The sequence below is a fragment of the Manis pentadactyla genome, chromosome 11 (genome assembly GCF_030020395.1).
Source record: "Manis pentadactyla isolate mManPen7 chromosome 11, mManPen7.hap1, whole genome shotgun sequence".
Lineage (NCBI taxonomy): Eukaryota > Metazoa > Chordata > Mammalia > Pholidota > Manidae > Manis > Manis pentadactyla.
The window spans coordinates 114086441-114101795 of record NC_080029.1 but is presented as its reverse complement, the minus strand read 5'-3'; the positions used below and the strand labels follow the sequence as shown (position 1 = coordinate 114101795).

General features: G+C 51.2%; 1 protein-coding gene across 9 annotated transcripts in view; it reads left to right on the top strand.

Moving 5' to 3' along the window:
- The window catches only part of MEGF11 (multiple EGF like domains 11), a 333487-nt gene that overhangs the window by 302754 nt on the left and 15378 nt on the right, over positions 1 to 15355 (top strand). For 5 of the 9 annotated variants that reach the window (XR_008992643.1, XM_036932235.2, XM_036932241.2 and 2 more), the window contains exons 14-21: positions 3416 to 3562; positions 3931 to 4065; positions 8860 to 8988; positions 10020 to 10148; positions 10629 to 10757; positions 11299 to 11427; positions 12816 to 13052; positions 14579 to 14691. Coding sequence is in view for 8 of the 9 variants with exons in the window: in XM_036932235.2 (XP_036788130.2) it covers positions 3416 to 3562; positions 3931 to 4065; positions 8860 to 8988; positions 10020 to 10148; positions 10629 to 10757; positions 11299 to 11427; positions 12816 to 13052; positions 14579 to 14691 (1148 nt within the window). In the remaining variant the exon portion in view is untranslated. The remainder of the gene's footprint in view (positions 1 to 3415; positions 3563 to 3930; positions 4066 to 8859; positions 8989 to 10019; positions 10149 to 10628; positions 10758 to 11298; positions 11428 to 12815; positions 13053 to 14578; positions 14692 to 15355) is intronic. The other 4 variants (XM_036932236.2, XM_057488906.1, XM_036932238.2 and 1 more) reach the window with 3 other exon arrangements.

The window sequence follows — 15355 nt, the reverse complement described above, 5'->3', positions numbered from 1 at the left end:
CGAGTGAGCCAGTAAGATTTTAATGACATCTGGTGCTTAAAAATTCTGTCTTTGATAGACAACCTTTCAGCTAGGCCTCTGTCGTTCTAAAGCTAATTTCCCCAAATGTGGTCCTGAAGTCATCTCAAAGGAGCGACTGATGTCCTGAGTTTTGTCAAGTGAAGAGGGACCAAGGAGGGGTAGGGAGAGGACAGGGCAGAGGCCTCAGCCTCCCGCTCAGGAGCGCTCCCCTCTCCGCCCTGCCCCAAGAAGTCTGCTCTGACTTCCTCGCCCCTCGCATATCGCTGGTGCCTTTGCTCAACACCAGTTTTGCTCTAAGTGGCACATGTCTTCTCCCCTTGTCCCCATAAGCCACCGGCTTCTTGACAACCGGCATCATGTCTAATTCACTTCACCCTGCCTATAGTAGGTGCTTATTAAATGTTTATTTAAATAAACTGAAAGAAGCTGGCCTATAACCATATGTTTTTTGCCCCTGAGGTGAAGGAGACCTTCAGGATGACGTACTCCAACCTCCTCATACTACAGATGAGGAAAGGGAGTTGCCCGAGGTCTCAGGACATTCATGCCAGTAGGATGGGAGACTCTGGATTGCATTGTAAGGGGGAGCCATTTATTCACTCAATTAACATTTGCTGACTCAAGCAATCACCAAGTCCTTATTTGGCAACCACCATGTAGCTAGCACTGTGTCAGGCCAGCAGTAAACGGCAAGATTCGGTCATGGTAATAGTCCCTGAACACCTACCATATGCCAGACACTGTGTTGGGCACTGGAGATGCAAAGATGACCCAGATGGCATCCCTCTCCATTAGAAGCACTGAATAAGGAGGGTCAGAAGTGACCATAAGCCATGGTTTCTGTCTCTAAATTGCGGGCAGGGGAGAAAAGACTCATACGTATGAAACACACATTAATAGGTAGGGACAAACCTGTACGCTGCTATCAAATAGATGCTTGAATCCCTAAGCAGACATCCGGGAAGTTTTCCTGGAGGAGGGCCCTACGCTGACCTTGAAGGATGTGGTCTGCTGTGTTGCTGTAGGCCTTGTGACATGAACTAGAGGTCTCAATAGATGGATTCTTAGCCTTGTTTTACCCACCAAAACAGGGCAATGCCTTAGGAGTAAGGAGAGGGACCTCTAAGGGGGATTATTATCCTCATGAAACTATAGGGAAAATGGGGCCTAGAAAAGATAATTGATGAAGCTATGCTTCAGAAACTGCAGTTGAGAGCCTCCCACCAGGCCAAGGTCAGCCCCTTTAACCATACAAGTAAAACTGGGGTATCCACTAAGGGGAAACCCTGGACCCTTCTCCCCACTTAGGTAGCAGTGACTTAGGTTTCAGGGAGCCCTAAGATCATATAAGAACCTTAAACAGGAGCCCCACTCCCACAGAACCAGGCTTGGAATATAGTCATTGCCAAATCCTAGAACCTGGTGGGCCCTTGCAGCCACCTGCAATCTGAGCGTGATAACCTTATGCCTGTGTTCTCGATCTCTAAAAAAGGGGGCCTTTTTTTGACATGAAAACATTTTGAGGATCCCACATGAGAGTAGCTATAGTTTTAATATCCACTGATTGGGAGAAAAGATAGTAACGACAAGCTGCCGTGAATTCAGGGCTGCCTTAGCAAGCATGGTGTTTTATTAATCACAGTCATGTCTGCACGTAGCTTTAGGAGAGCAGTGTTCAGGGGGACATGTGCCTGGTCAGCTACGAAGAGCACAGGAGGCACAGCTGGCGTCACAGCCCATCAGACAGAGGAGCTCTGCCTCAGTCCAGGGTGCCCCCAAGAACGGCAGAATCCCTTGGGCTACAGTTTGATCTGGGCTTTTCAACAACCACAGGAAAAGAATTCCTTGAGACAGATCACAGCTTTTGGTGTGCCTCATGAAGGGGAGACCTGAAGATGTATCCACAGCTTTGAATAGCTTCGTGGTCTCCCCTTCCCCAGGCTCCCCTCATTCAATCGATGCTCTTGTCCAGGGTGGAATGTGTCTGCCGGATCCTCACTGGGGAGAGACCTCATTCCCTCCCTCCACGCGGAGGCCCTATTTCCTGGAGGGTGGCACCCGAAGCGCCCCAGTGGGGAGGCTTGGGGAGGAAGGGGCAGGCACCAGACTAGACTGGAGCACTGGAGGGTGAGCGTGCCTTTCGCATCCCCTCCTTTTCGCTCTCTGGCTGTTCTGCCCTCCCTCCCCTTGGCTCACTGGCCCAGCTGGGCTTGTGTGATCCTAACCTGCCTCTAAACTGGTCCCAGAGCTCTCCTGCTGCTGCTACGGCTGACTGTTCACTGGGCCTGAGTGTCTTCTTCCCTCTTTCTTTCTCTGTCTCACAATCTCTGTCCTTGTAATGAGGCAGACATGATTTTTAAACTAATTCTACTCTCTGAGCTTCTGATACTCATCTTCCAGAGCCAAGGTGGTCTCCAGGGCCAACACCATCCATTCTCCTAATGCCTGGGAGGAAACCCCACCCCCAGAACTGGGACATCAGCCTCAAGCCTTTTGAAATTCCTTCGTAGCTTTTGGGCTATAATCACCTCAATACCTATGTCTTCTTTCTCAGCACAAAAAAACTGTGTAGGCCTTCTTTTTCTTTCTTATTGAGAAATTCTATCCATTCCCTTATAGGTGGCTGTTTATCAAACTGAGGGTCATTAAATCAATTGGTTGGGTCACAACTAGTTTTTTTTAAATTTTTAAACAGAATACATATAGTACAGAGAAAAGATCAGAGTTTATCACACACAGTGACAGTAAATGTCATTCTGCAAAGCACTGGTATTACACAAATATGTGCACATATGATATAAAAAACATACTGCACTGAGGACTGTGGTCAATAGAATATTAAAAGACCCAACCCCCCTGTAGGCCTGTACCCTGGGGATGGTTGGCTGGGATACAGCAAGGCCCAGGGGTGCCTGCTAATGGGTGGGCACGTAGCTCACTCCCAGCTGTGCAGCCCCCATAACTACACTCATGCCCAATAGTTGGTTTCTCCCATGCCCAACCTTGGATACCAGCTAAGATGTCAAAAGGCAAGGAGGCCCTTCATGATCTGGTCCCTTCTTAGTCCTACACTCTCATCTCTTGCCACACTCCATTTTGTACTTGATGGTTCAGCTGCACCATACTGTACCTTCTTTCAAGGCATGATTCTCTCCTGCCTCCAGCTCTGGAGGGTTTCCTTTACCTGGTCAATTCTTCCTTGCCGCTTAGGACTCAGTTTGGGCATCACTTCTTCCTGGAGCCCTCCCTGATGAGCCAAGCCTTGGCTGGGGTTTTCTTCCACATTCCCAGATGAACTGTACTAGCCTGCACCTCTTTATTCTGCAGAGTGCCCCCCCGCCATCATTCTTCCTTTTGTCCTCACCCCTCTTACCACTGACCCTCTGGCCCACAGGCATCCGTTGCGACAGCACATGTGCACCCGGTCGCTGGGGCCCCAACTGCTCTGTCTCCTGCAGCTGTGAGAACGGTGGATCCTGCTCCCCAGAGGATGGGAGCTGCGAGTGTGCCCCTGGCTTCAGAGGACCATTATGCCAGAGAAGTAAGGCTGAGCCCCGCCGTTCTGCAGACCTCAGATGCTCATCCTCTCTACCCCTTCCCAGTTGGAATCAGTCTTGGCTTGAGAGAGGCTGGGCTTTCAGAGTCAACCCCCATCAGATTCCTCCCTCTAGTCCCCTCTCTCCCTGCCCTGGCTTTTCTACCCCCAGGTTCAGGGCCCAGACCAGCTTCTCGGTGGAAAAAGGACCACAGCTCTCTGCAGAAAGGGATGGGCCCTCCAAGGTGTGGGGTGGGGGCAGCTCCTGCCAGATTTTGGGGAAGCCTCCCTTCATCATTATGTGGGACTAGACGGGTGGCCAGGCTGGCTGCAGCCCCTTGAGCTGCTGACTGCCATCTCCCCTTTGCTCCCAGTCTGCCCCCCTGGGTTCTATGGCCATGGCTGCGCCCAGCCGTGCCCCCTCTGCGTGCACAGTAGTGGGCCTTGCCACCACGTCAGCGGCATCTGTGAGTGCCTCCCTGGATTCACTGGAGCCCTCTGCAACCAAGGTACTCTCTCCAAGGGGAAGGATGAGCCAGGGAAGTGAGGAGTCCTGGGGGAGAAGTGGCTGGGAAGGAGGGTTTGGGGGTTCTCATATTCTGTAGAGGTAGCTCCTTGCCTTTTCAGGGCTTGGGTCTACCTTTCTAAGACACCACAGGGTGCGAGTCAAAGCCATTATGCAGTTAAAGGAATGGGCTCAGAGAGGTTAAATGACTTCTCCGTGGTCTCACAGCGAGCAAGTGGCAGAGTTGAGAAACAAATTCTGACTCTAAAACCATGATAAATGGATGAAGAATGAAGTAAGTGTAGATGAGGTCTGCATAAGAAAGGGCCCCAAAGGGCTTGTGCAGAGTGCCAAGCAGTAGAGGCAGAGAATGCTGTGGGAGCTCAGAGGAGATAGTCCTGGCTTTGGTTGGAGACGGCGACTTCCCAGCCCTCACACCCAGGCCGACATCACTAATCCCTCGCCACACATTTCCCTGTCTCAGATGCAGGATCCTTCACAACCCCAACCCCAGCCAACCTCAACCACTCCACGGGAGCTAAAAAGGGAGATAAAGCTTATTTGCACTGATGTGCTGCTAAACTGAGTCTCTGTGAGGGAAAAGCCCTAATCTGTACCATCTGTAAATTTCTATGACATTAATATTCCCACCATGGCTGATTCCAAGGTACCAACCAGTGGTTTAACACCAGCCACAAAAATCCTGAATATTCAACAAGTGCAAAGGCAGAAGCTGGCTCCAGCACACACCATTGCTTATTGCCATCCCTAGCTTAGTTCGGCCAAGGCGATGTGGATTTGGGGGATGGCTCCATGCTGTGTAGGACGTCAGCTGGGCCTTAGTCTAAGAGGCAGAGAAGGAAGAAAGGCACTGTGGATACAGGACAGCCTGGGCAAAGCACAGTGGTGTGGACATGCAACTGTCTAGCAGTAGGAACTGGCTGAAGGATTCGGGGACGGGATGGCCGAGGGGGCTGAGAAGGTAGTCTGGGCCTTCAGGACAGCTTGGAACACAAGTGTGGAGAACTTGCACTCTAACCTGTAAGGAGGGATCTTAAACTAGAGTAAACTCAGAGCTGAAAGCAACTTCAAGGTCATCTATGCAAGAATCTCATCTAGTCTCTGTTTAAATACTTCCACTGAGAACTCACTGCCTCCCAGGGGAACAGATTCTTTTGATGAATGGTCACCACTGAGTTGGGCTGTTTTTGTGTATGGGCCGTTAATATACATGAGTGGAAAGTTTACTTTACTACATGATGCTTTGAGGTCATGAGAAATTTGGGCCCCGGGGAAATATATGTGACAGTTTCATTTGCTTGCAGTACTCCTAGGACAGTTTAATCATAACCTGACACGTCGAGGTTTACTTATTAAACATCGGAGACTCGGCCGTCAATACAGATAGGCTGGGTCTAAATTAGGACCTAAGCAGCCCGAGGAGTAACTCTCAGATCCTGCAATGTCTGATTTATCGCCCACTGGCCTAATGACTATTTTCCACATATAGATCTAATAGAGTTTGCTATTAATGGCAACTGCCCTGGTTAAGTCTCAGACCTTGTAAAAAATTGAACTGACATTTTCTAATGACCAGCTTTCCAGCAAGTTACAAATTACAGACACTGCTTATGCAGAATCATTAGACATAGATTAAATATAACCAGATGTTTTCTTTTCACTGGCCCCCCTTCTCTTGACTGCCTCTCTCTGCCTCACTCTTGATTCAGCTAAGCAGTCAACCAGTTAATGTATTAGACTGATTGCACTAGCAGCTCTAGGGGTGAATTTGTCAGCCTTGGGGGTATGAAAAAAACTTCAAAGACAAAACTAGCTTGGTAGAGAAGCTCTGAGTTGGTTCCGGGGGTAGGGCAGGTGGAGCACCTCTGGCACCCTACTCCCCACAGAGGGTCAGGACTGCAGGTCGGGTTCTCCAAATCAAGCACCTCCCAGAGGCAGGGAAGAGGAGGCTGCGCGACCTGCTTTTCAGGAAGCTGAAGGGGTGAGATGCACGTCATCCTCCTGGCAGTGGACCTGCCCTGAGAAGAGCTAAGGTTTTTACCACGGAAGCACAGGGCCCCAAATCAGCCAGCTTGCCCACAGATATTAGCCACAGCCTGAGGCCAGTGAGTGGGGGTTATCAGCCCCCCTTTACAGATGAGGAAAGAGAGACTAGCGGGGCAATGCAGTTTGCTCACAGGCATTTAGTCAGTACATGTCAGACCTTCCCAGCTTTGTGACCTTGGGCAAGTTATTTCTCAGTCCCTCAGTTTCCTCATTTGTAGAGTTAGGAGTAGGGAGTAATAATGAAAATGCATAACACTGAGTAGCACATCGTTAATTGAAATAATATTTGTGAAGCACTTTGAACAGTGTCTGGTACATTTAAGCACCACAGAAGTATTTGTTGAATACATAAATAAAACTAGGGCCCAAACCCACGGCTTTGGACTGGATATCTTGGTATCCTTCATTGTTTGTCCCAACCATGAATCACATCCAGGAGAGGCACAGAGTGGACACAGATCCTAGGCACCAGGTGCCCACAATCTGATTTGGGAAGGGCTGATAATATGAAGCTGTGAGGCATAAATCACAGATAGGGTACCAGCCCAAGTTTTGAGAGACCTGGCTCATGGGGATTTGTTTGTCTTCGTGAATCAGCATCTTCCCATGATCCTCCATGTGGCTCAGCCAATTGAGGGCCTAAGGGATTCAAAGAATTCCTCTCCTACAACAGGAATGCAAGGAAGCCTTTGAGGGTGTAGGGCTGGCTAGAACTTGGGCTTTGAACACAGTATGTTGAACTGAGAAAAGCTTGAAGGGACTGGAGTCACTGATCTGAGCAGACCTACTGGAAGGTCATTTTTCCTGAGGTCCACTGGCCATTTTGGAACATTTCCTGATTGTTTGCTATATGCCAGTGCCCATGCTGGGCACTCAGTCACAACAAGGAATGGGAGCCAAGTTTCCTGCTTTCACAAAGCCTGTAGTGTAAGGGAGGAAATTCTGAATTCACCCTGAATTCACCCTTTCTCAGCAGAACTTGGGAGTCAAGGGGTAACCAGTTTATTTCCACACATTCAGCAACCATGCCTTGAGTGCCTGAAGTTTTTCAAGGCATTGTTGGGGACACAGCATGGATGGAACTCAGGCCTGGCCAGAAACAGGCTCACAAGTCACATTAAAAGAAGACCAGGGGGTTCTGGAAGCTCAAACAGGGACATAGCCCTCCAGAATGGAGAAGACGGGGAATCAGTTAGGATTAAATTCAGCTCTAAGTGATACAAAAACACAAAATAACTAGCTTGAAAATGATAAGCATTATTTCCCCCACTCCTTAAAAAAAGGGTCCAGAAGTAGGCCACTGGGGAATGGCAGGGTTAGCTTTCAAAGATGTCACGGACCCAAGTTCCTTCTATCTTGTTCAACCATCCTCAGCACATGACTTCCAGCTCTGATGAAAGATAGCTGCTTGAGCTCCAGCCATCTAATCCACAGTTCTTATCCATAATCCACATTATCATTCAACAAGAACAAGGAATGGGCAAATAAAGACATACATTTCCACTTACCACTGGCCAGAATGTAGTCACATGCCCATACCCAGCTATGCAGGAGCCCAAGAAAGGAAGTCTTTATTCCAGGTAGCCATAAGTCCAGTTAAAACTCCAAATTATATTTCAAAGGAAGAAGAGAATTGGTATTGATGGACTAGCAGTCTACTATAAAGGGATCTTAAGGGGAAGTAGCATTTAATATGAGTACCACGGGCCGGGTAGATTTCCACAGCTGGCCACGAGCATCAGGGAAATTCTGTAAGCAAACAGCTGGACTGAAGGCATGGGGTATATTTAGAAAATGGTGTGGAGGGCACTCATGCATCTGGGAGAGAGAGGCAGCCAAGGACAACCCAGGTAAGGTAGGTTACGTGCTGATCTCTAGGATCCAAAGAAGATCCACTGGGGATGTCTGAGCAGGCCCCAGGAGCGCCATGGAGACAGCCACGGTTTTAGAGAGCTCAAGCTGTAAGAAGCAAGTGGATGATGATTTGCAAGGGAAATAGAAATTAGGTGCTCAATGAACACTCAGGCCTAGTAGTCCTAAAGGAGCCTGCAGACTGGTTAAGGAAACCAGCCCTTCCTCCAGGGACCAATGAGTGACTCCTCCATGAGGGGCTGGGACCAAAATCCTCCAAGTAATTCAAAATGGAAATACCATGGGATCTCAATGGAAGACAGCAACTTGTGGACCCAGGAGGGCTGTCCAGAGAAGGGGGCTGAGCTGAGGTTTGAGGAACAGGTCTGATTTGTAGAGTCCATGAACAGTCTAACCACAGACAAACCTGCTGCCTTGCATTTGTCCCTTCCGGCTTCAAACATTCTCCACCCTCAGGTCTGTGGGACCAGTGGTGCTGGCAAGTGTGGTAACAAAAAGCAGAAGGCTACAGAGCAGTGCAAGGAAACTGGACTAATCGTGCAGAGGTGGGGTCCTCAGCCTCGCCGCTCTGTGAGACCCAAGTCAAGTGATTCTACCCCTCTGAGCCTCGGCCTGATCCTCTTCCAAAGGGGATCGTTAACAGAGCCTCCGGAAGAATACAGCTATGGGCACAAGAAGGGAACTCTCAAGTGCAAATGGAGAAGGGTGAGGCGGGAGCCAAGGCAGGCAGTTCCCACCCAGATCCATGACCCCAGGGTAGCCGTGGCTGTGGCCTACCAACTTCTGAGGGTGCAGCTGTGGGTGATGGTCTGCGTAGTACAGGTGGGAGGACAGGTGCCAGGTTGTCCTGTGCCCACAGTGTGTGCTGGAGGGCACTTTGGGCAGGATTGTGCCCAGCTCTGCTCCTGTGCCAACAATGGGACCTGCAGCCCCATCGATGGCTCCTGCCAGTGCTTCCCCGGATGGATTGGCAAGGACTGCTCACAGGGTAAGAAACTGCCCCTTGGGGAATGCTCCCCACCCGAAGTCAGGCCTTGAAACATCCCCTCCTTGCCCAAAACCTCTCTGCCCCTGGGACTTCCACCTCCCAGGGCTAAGATTGTCTGCAGATAGGAAGGTCCACCTGAGTTCCACTTAGCTCTATAGCTAACATGACGAACTGTTAGGACTGATCACTGGCATCATTAACTGCTGGTAGTAAACGTATTGACATTGTTGGTAGTAGCATTAATAAAATTAACACTGCGAATTAACATTCCATTAGAACCCAATCAAGGAGTAGCCTCTATGCTTGGATAGGAAGGAAGGGAGGTCAGGGACCGGCATGCTGGAATTTGGGAGTCAGGAAGTGAGCAGAGGACCCGGCATCCAGGGAAGGCATCCTGTGGGAGGCCCATGAGTGATACCCTGGGCATCATAAGTCCGGACAGGGCGTTGTGGAGTCTGCTCTGGTAAGGTGTTCCCAGTCTGATTTGGAGGTAGCAGGGGCCACCCAGTCTACACAGGGAGACCCAGCTTCTGCCCTGTGGAACTGACCAATGGATGAGACCCAACCAGTACCCCTAGGGAAGTCCCAGTTAGATCTGCTAGCATGAGGGAATTTCTGTTTTGATGGAGACAGTGGCATCCTCAGAGAGCTCACCAGCTGAAACAGTCCCTACCCTGGGCAAGTCCCGTACTCGTGGGGAAGTTATGCCACAGTATTCACACCATAGATTACTATCTTTTTATTTTGCAACACACACACTCACACTCACACTCCAAATCACAGCCAGTCTCGAGATGGGAGGTTCAGGAGCCCTCAGAGCTGGGAGCGGGCAGGGAATATGGGCTTACCGAGAATCCTGGGTCACTGGGCCAAGAGGTGATTGGAACAATCCTGGCAGTGTGTCAGGCCCTGAAAGCCAGGAAACGCCGCCTGGGTGTATGCTGGCATCTCGGCTCTGACGTGCACTCCCCCTCCTCTCCATCTGTCCCGCTCCGCCTCGCCCTCACCCTCTGCATCCCACCCATCCCCAGCTTGCCCACCTGGGTTCTGGGGCCCCGCCTGCTTCCACACATGTAGCTGCCACAACGGGGGGAGCTGCAGCGCTGAGGATGGGGCCTGCCACTGCACCCCTGGCTGGACTGGACTCTTTTGCACACAGCGTAAGTCCTGCCTCCCGGCTATTTGGAATCTCATGCTGCGGCCTGCTGGCTGCCTTGGGCATAGTCCAGGCCTGCAGTGGAGGGAGGGAGGAGGCGGGCCCCAGGGCCAGGAGCCCACCTGCCTGTCCCTCCCCTTTGGAAGAACTGGGAAGCCTGACTGGAATGATGGGCCCAAAGTCCTAGAAGGTCAGAGCTGTAAGGTACCCCAGCACTCACCAATACCAGACCCCTTCTTGGACAGTAGGACCCAGTGTGGGAGGAACAGCTTGGAGACCCCAGCCTGGCCCCTGGTTCCAAGGAACCATCAACGGACTGCATAGCTCCACCCCCACCTCTTCATTGTGAGGGTCCAAAGTGTGAAGACAGCTCAGGTGCAGGGTCTCACTAGTCCTCACCCCATGCTCAGAGTAAGAGGCAGCAGAAGACAGGTTTGGTCCCAGCTGCACCCTGCAGTTGCCCCCACCCACCCTGTTTCTCCAGGCTGCCCAGCAGCGTTTTATGGGAAGGACTGTGGGCGCGTGTGCCAGTGTCAGAATGGCGCCAGCTGTGACCACATCAGCGGCCAGTGTACCTGCCGTACAGGCTTCACCGGGCGACACTGTGAACAGAGTAAGCTGTCCAGACCCCTGATCCTGGGTATTGGTTCCAGGCCTCAGTCTCCTGCAGGGGAAGCCTCCCTCCTCGAGGCCCATCCATTTGGGGTTCTGTAATCCCTGCTCCTTGAACTTTAGGAACAACCCCCAGGAAAAAGGCTGCAGAAGGGCATGCCAAAACTTTGAAGAGTTTCTTCCTCCAGTTGGGGTGGGATGGGGGATGTTGAGGGCAGAGCAGCAGCCTGAGGGCATAATGAGGGACTAATGGGGGACAGATGTGTGATTCTTCTTTGAAACGCGACACCCAGCTCAGGGCCTGGCACATGGAAAACGCTTTGTGTGTGTCAAGTGGGGAGAAGTAGTGGTTGGCATTCCCCCCAACTCAGGGCTATAACTGCTCTGTCAACCCCCAAGTATCCCTGAAGCACAATGGGAGCTACGGAGAAATAGGTTTCCCTCTGAGGCAGAACAGGCTAACCATCACAGCTGTCCACATATGGGATTGGAGGAGTCGGTGCGCCTCACTGTCCACCTCAACTCTTCTACATGCTATGTAGGATGTGCCCCAGGAACCTTTGGCTATGGGTGTCAGCAGCTGTGTGAATGCATGAACAATGCCACCTGTGACCACGTCACTGGCACCTGTTACTGCAGCTCTGGATTCAAGGGAATCAGGTGTGACCAAGGTAATACACAGGTGGCCCCTGGGAAGGTGGCCCCTGGGAAAGGGCCCCCTGGAAGCAGGCTGCAGGGAGATTCAAATAGGAACATTTGGAATCATAAGGACACTTCATGGCTTCCCTTTATTCATGTTTGGGAGGAGAGTGTGAGTGGGGTGGCTTGCAGAGGGGGAGACAGAGGTGCCAGGCACTGGAAAGGCAGCCTCTCAGTCACAGCCTCCCTATGTTCTTCTTTGGCAAGTTTCCGATGAGCCACATAAGGGGAACCACAAGCTAGTGCTGTGGAAAGGCCACCAGACTGAGTAGATCTGCCAAATCCTAGTCCTGCCATTACCTGTTGGGTGTCCTCCGGCAGGTCACTTCCTTTTGTTGGGCCTGACTCCACATGCACCATGACACAAGGTTCTGCTGAGGGCCCAGGGGCCCAAAGGGGCTCAACCTTGGCTCCAGCTCCACAGATGACACTCCATAAAGCAGTTGTGAGGACCAAGTTGAGATGTGAGTAAAGGACTCAGCACAGTGCCTGGCACATAAGCAGTTTTGTGTACATAATATGGTTTTACATAAAAACTCTTGTGAAGTGTACTGTTGGTTCTAGGAGATGGGGACTGGGAATGATCAATTAAGTGCATGAGAGAAAAGGGCCAACCACATTCTGATCTTTCATAGAGAACGACAATGCAGCATATTTACCTCCCCGGTGACGTTGGCCAGCACTGTTCAGCCAGCTGCTGACAGCCAAGGGGAGGTCTAGATGCTGCTGGGCCAGCAGGACATCCCCCTGGCCATGTGCATCAGCATGGAGGGGGTTAGCCCAGAGATGTATCACCAGTGGTTTTGTCAACAGTAATCCTGGGCCTTTACTGTCGGTCATACGGTGCTCAAGAGTCCCCTGGAGAGGGTGGGATTTCTGTCCCTATGTTACAAATGAGCAAAACGAGGATTTAGTCACATAGCTGGTAAGCAGGTAGAAAGGCTGATTCCAATTTTTTCCTGACTTCAAGAAACATGACCCTATCCATTACTGGTTGTGTGATCTTGGGCAAGTTATCTAACCTTTTGGTGACTCAGTTTCTTCATCTGTGAAAGGGAAATAAATAGTCCCTATTTCATAGGGCTACTGGGAAGACCAAATGAGTTAATATCTGCAACTCATTTTTAGAACAGAGTAAGGTTCTCAAACACTCATTATTACTGTTTCCCATCTACAATCACATTTGTTCCTGGTTATGACCCCAAGACTCCATCTCCTGTAGGCAGTGAAGAGTGAGGGTTGGGATCACACAGGGATTGAAGAATAGGGCCAAGACCAGAACTCAGGTCTCCTAACATTGAAGGAGTCTAGGCCCCATGCCAAGGATCTGAAGAGCAAGCAGGCCTCCCTCTGTCTGCAGCTGCCCTCATGATGGAAGAGATGAACCCCTACACCAAGATCAGCCCAGCGCTGGGTGCAGAGCGCCACTCAGTGGGTGCTGTCACAGGCATCATCCTCCTGTTGTTCCTCATTGTGGTGCTCTTGGGTCTGTTTGCCTGGTGCCGGCGGCGGCAGAAAGAGAAGGGCCGTGACCTGGCTCCCCGTGTCTCCTACACACCTGCCATGAGGATGACCAGCACTGACTACTCTCTCTCAGGTAAAGTCTGCCCCTGCATCCCACCTCCTTCCCCTCCACACACAACCCAGGAAGAGTCACATGGTATCCTTGGGGACACCGGGTTTATTGCTGAAGGTGGGTGGCCATGCCTGCAGGGTTGCTGGCTGGGGCCAGCTGTTCGAACTCTTCTAGAGAGGCAGTGGGGGTGGGAAGCAGGAGCCTACTTGGGAAAGATAGACGAGGTTCCAGGTGGAGGTAATTTCCTGTGCACCCAGCTCTAAGCAGCTATGGGCAGGAGCTTCCCATCCTTCTCACTAGGCTTCAGCCACAGGAGCACCCACACTAAGCAGTAACTTTCGTACACTCTCCAGAGGAACCTCTCCATAGCCTGATGCCTGTGCCACCTCAGGAAACTGGACCTAGGGCCCAGTGTCCAGGCCCCATTCCATTTTTGCTTGCTTAGTGAAAGGCCTCAGAACCCTCCCAGTTCCCAGAGTTAGGAGGGTCATATTAGCACAATAGAAGGGGATGGTGTCTGACTTGGAGGAAACCTGAAGTCTGAGCAATGTTCCTCTGGCCAGGCCTACTGGAACCCAGTCTGCCCACAAATGAGGTAACAACTCCAAAGCACATTCTAACTGGGAGTCTGAGAGGGGCAGGGGTAGGACAGTTAAGCCAGATCCTTCCTCTGCCCTGAACCCTGACTGCCTTTTGCTTCATGTTTAGTTAAACAGAAGAGGTCAAAATGCTCCTAAATTGTCCATAGCCCTGGGCCACAGGAGGTGGAGCCTGTCCAGGGAAGCCCAAGGGTAACAGCTTTCTCCAGCTGGCTCCGTAGCTCATTGCCAATATGCAGCCTCCTGCACCCTGGACTTAGAGAACCAAGATCACATTAGCCCGCTCCTACTAAGCGTTGCCTACCCTGTGCCCAGCTCCACTGCAGGATGGATAGAGGCGGCCCAGGTGCAGACTCTGCCTCTCCGTTTCTGGCCTGCATGCCTCCCTGGGTTTCAACCAAAGTATACATCCCCTGGTGAAATCCCAAGCCCACAGAGATGATCTGGGGACTTCCTTTCTACGACTATTGTAAGCAAAGTTGGCCGGGTTTTCCCACATTGCACTGGAATTCCCCAGCCCCATGGAGAGGTCCTGGAATCTGCAGAAGGGCAGAGCTGGGGCTGAGAGGAGTGAGGTTCTCTTTATGGCCTCACTACCGGGGTGGAACCCTGGAGGGAGGCAGGGGAGAGTCAGTATAGCGATTCAGGGACATCTGAGGCTGACGAAGCCAACCATCCTCTCTGTGCTCTACCTGCTGCTGCCACCCTCCACACTGGCAAGACTAATAACCTGCATCTTGCAGGGAAGGGCCACAATGAGGGAAGAGACAAATCAGGCTCTTACAGATTTCTGTTGGGGTAGCTGATGCCAGAAAGCATGGGGGCTGGGGGCTGGGCTGTCTGTCTTTACGGGGCCCTCTCAAGTCTGCCAAGCCCAAGTGTTAGTATTGGGTATCTCATGCCAGGGACAGGGGTATGATGGTATGTGGCACCTTGTTCTCTCCCCAGATTTGTCTCAAAGTAGCAGCCATGCCCAGTGCTTTTCCAATTCCAGCTACCACGCACTGGCGGGGCCTGCCACCAGCCAGGCCAGCACTCTGGACAGGAACAGTCCCACCAAGGTACCGGGTCCCTGACTCCCCAGCCCCCATCCACTATCCTCCCACTGAGTCCTCACCTCTGCCCAGGAAAGAATGCACCAACCCCCCACCTGAAGGGTCCAGGTGCAACCAATGGCCAATACATTAAATACAGCCCTGTGAGGCATGGGGCATATAAACACTGTGAAGCATGTAACAGGAAGCCAGCAGGATACATGGAGCCAACAAGTGCCATGCAACCAGTGGACACCATATGTAACCAACTTACACCATCATTCAATATAATATATATTCCCATACCTGTGTGTAAACAACTGGAACAAAGTCATGTGATCGTGTATTCATGTGGAGCCTTTTGTCATCACACATAACTATGTAGCTTTTGCCACATGTTAACATATGTAATCCAAACATTATACCACCTAACACTAATCACTGCAGTACATTACTAACATGTATAACCAGCACTTACAGAGTAACCACTGCTACTCAGGTACCACCTGACGTCCTTCTATCTGGACATACCAGATGTTATCAGTACGTACCCACAACCATTTGTCACAATCAGAACCAATACAAGGGACATGGAACCCAAACATCAGCCATAGCCGGTGCTCTTGTTGACAGTGAGCCATGAAGGCCTTAAAGGCAGGTGCGCACCACTTTGGACTGGGCCTTCCCTCAC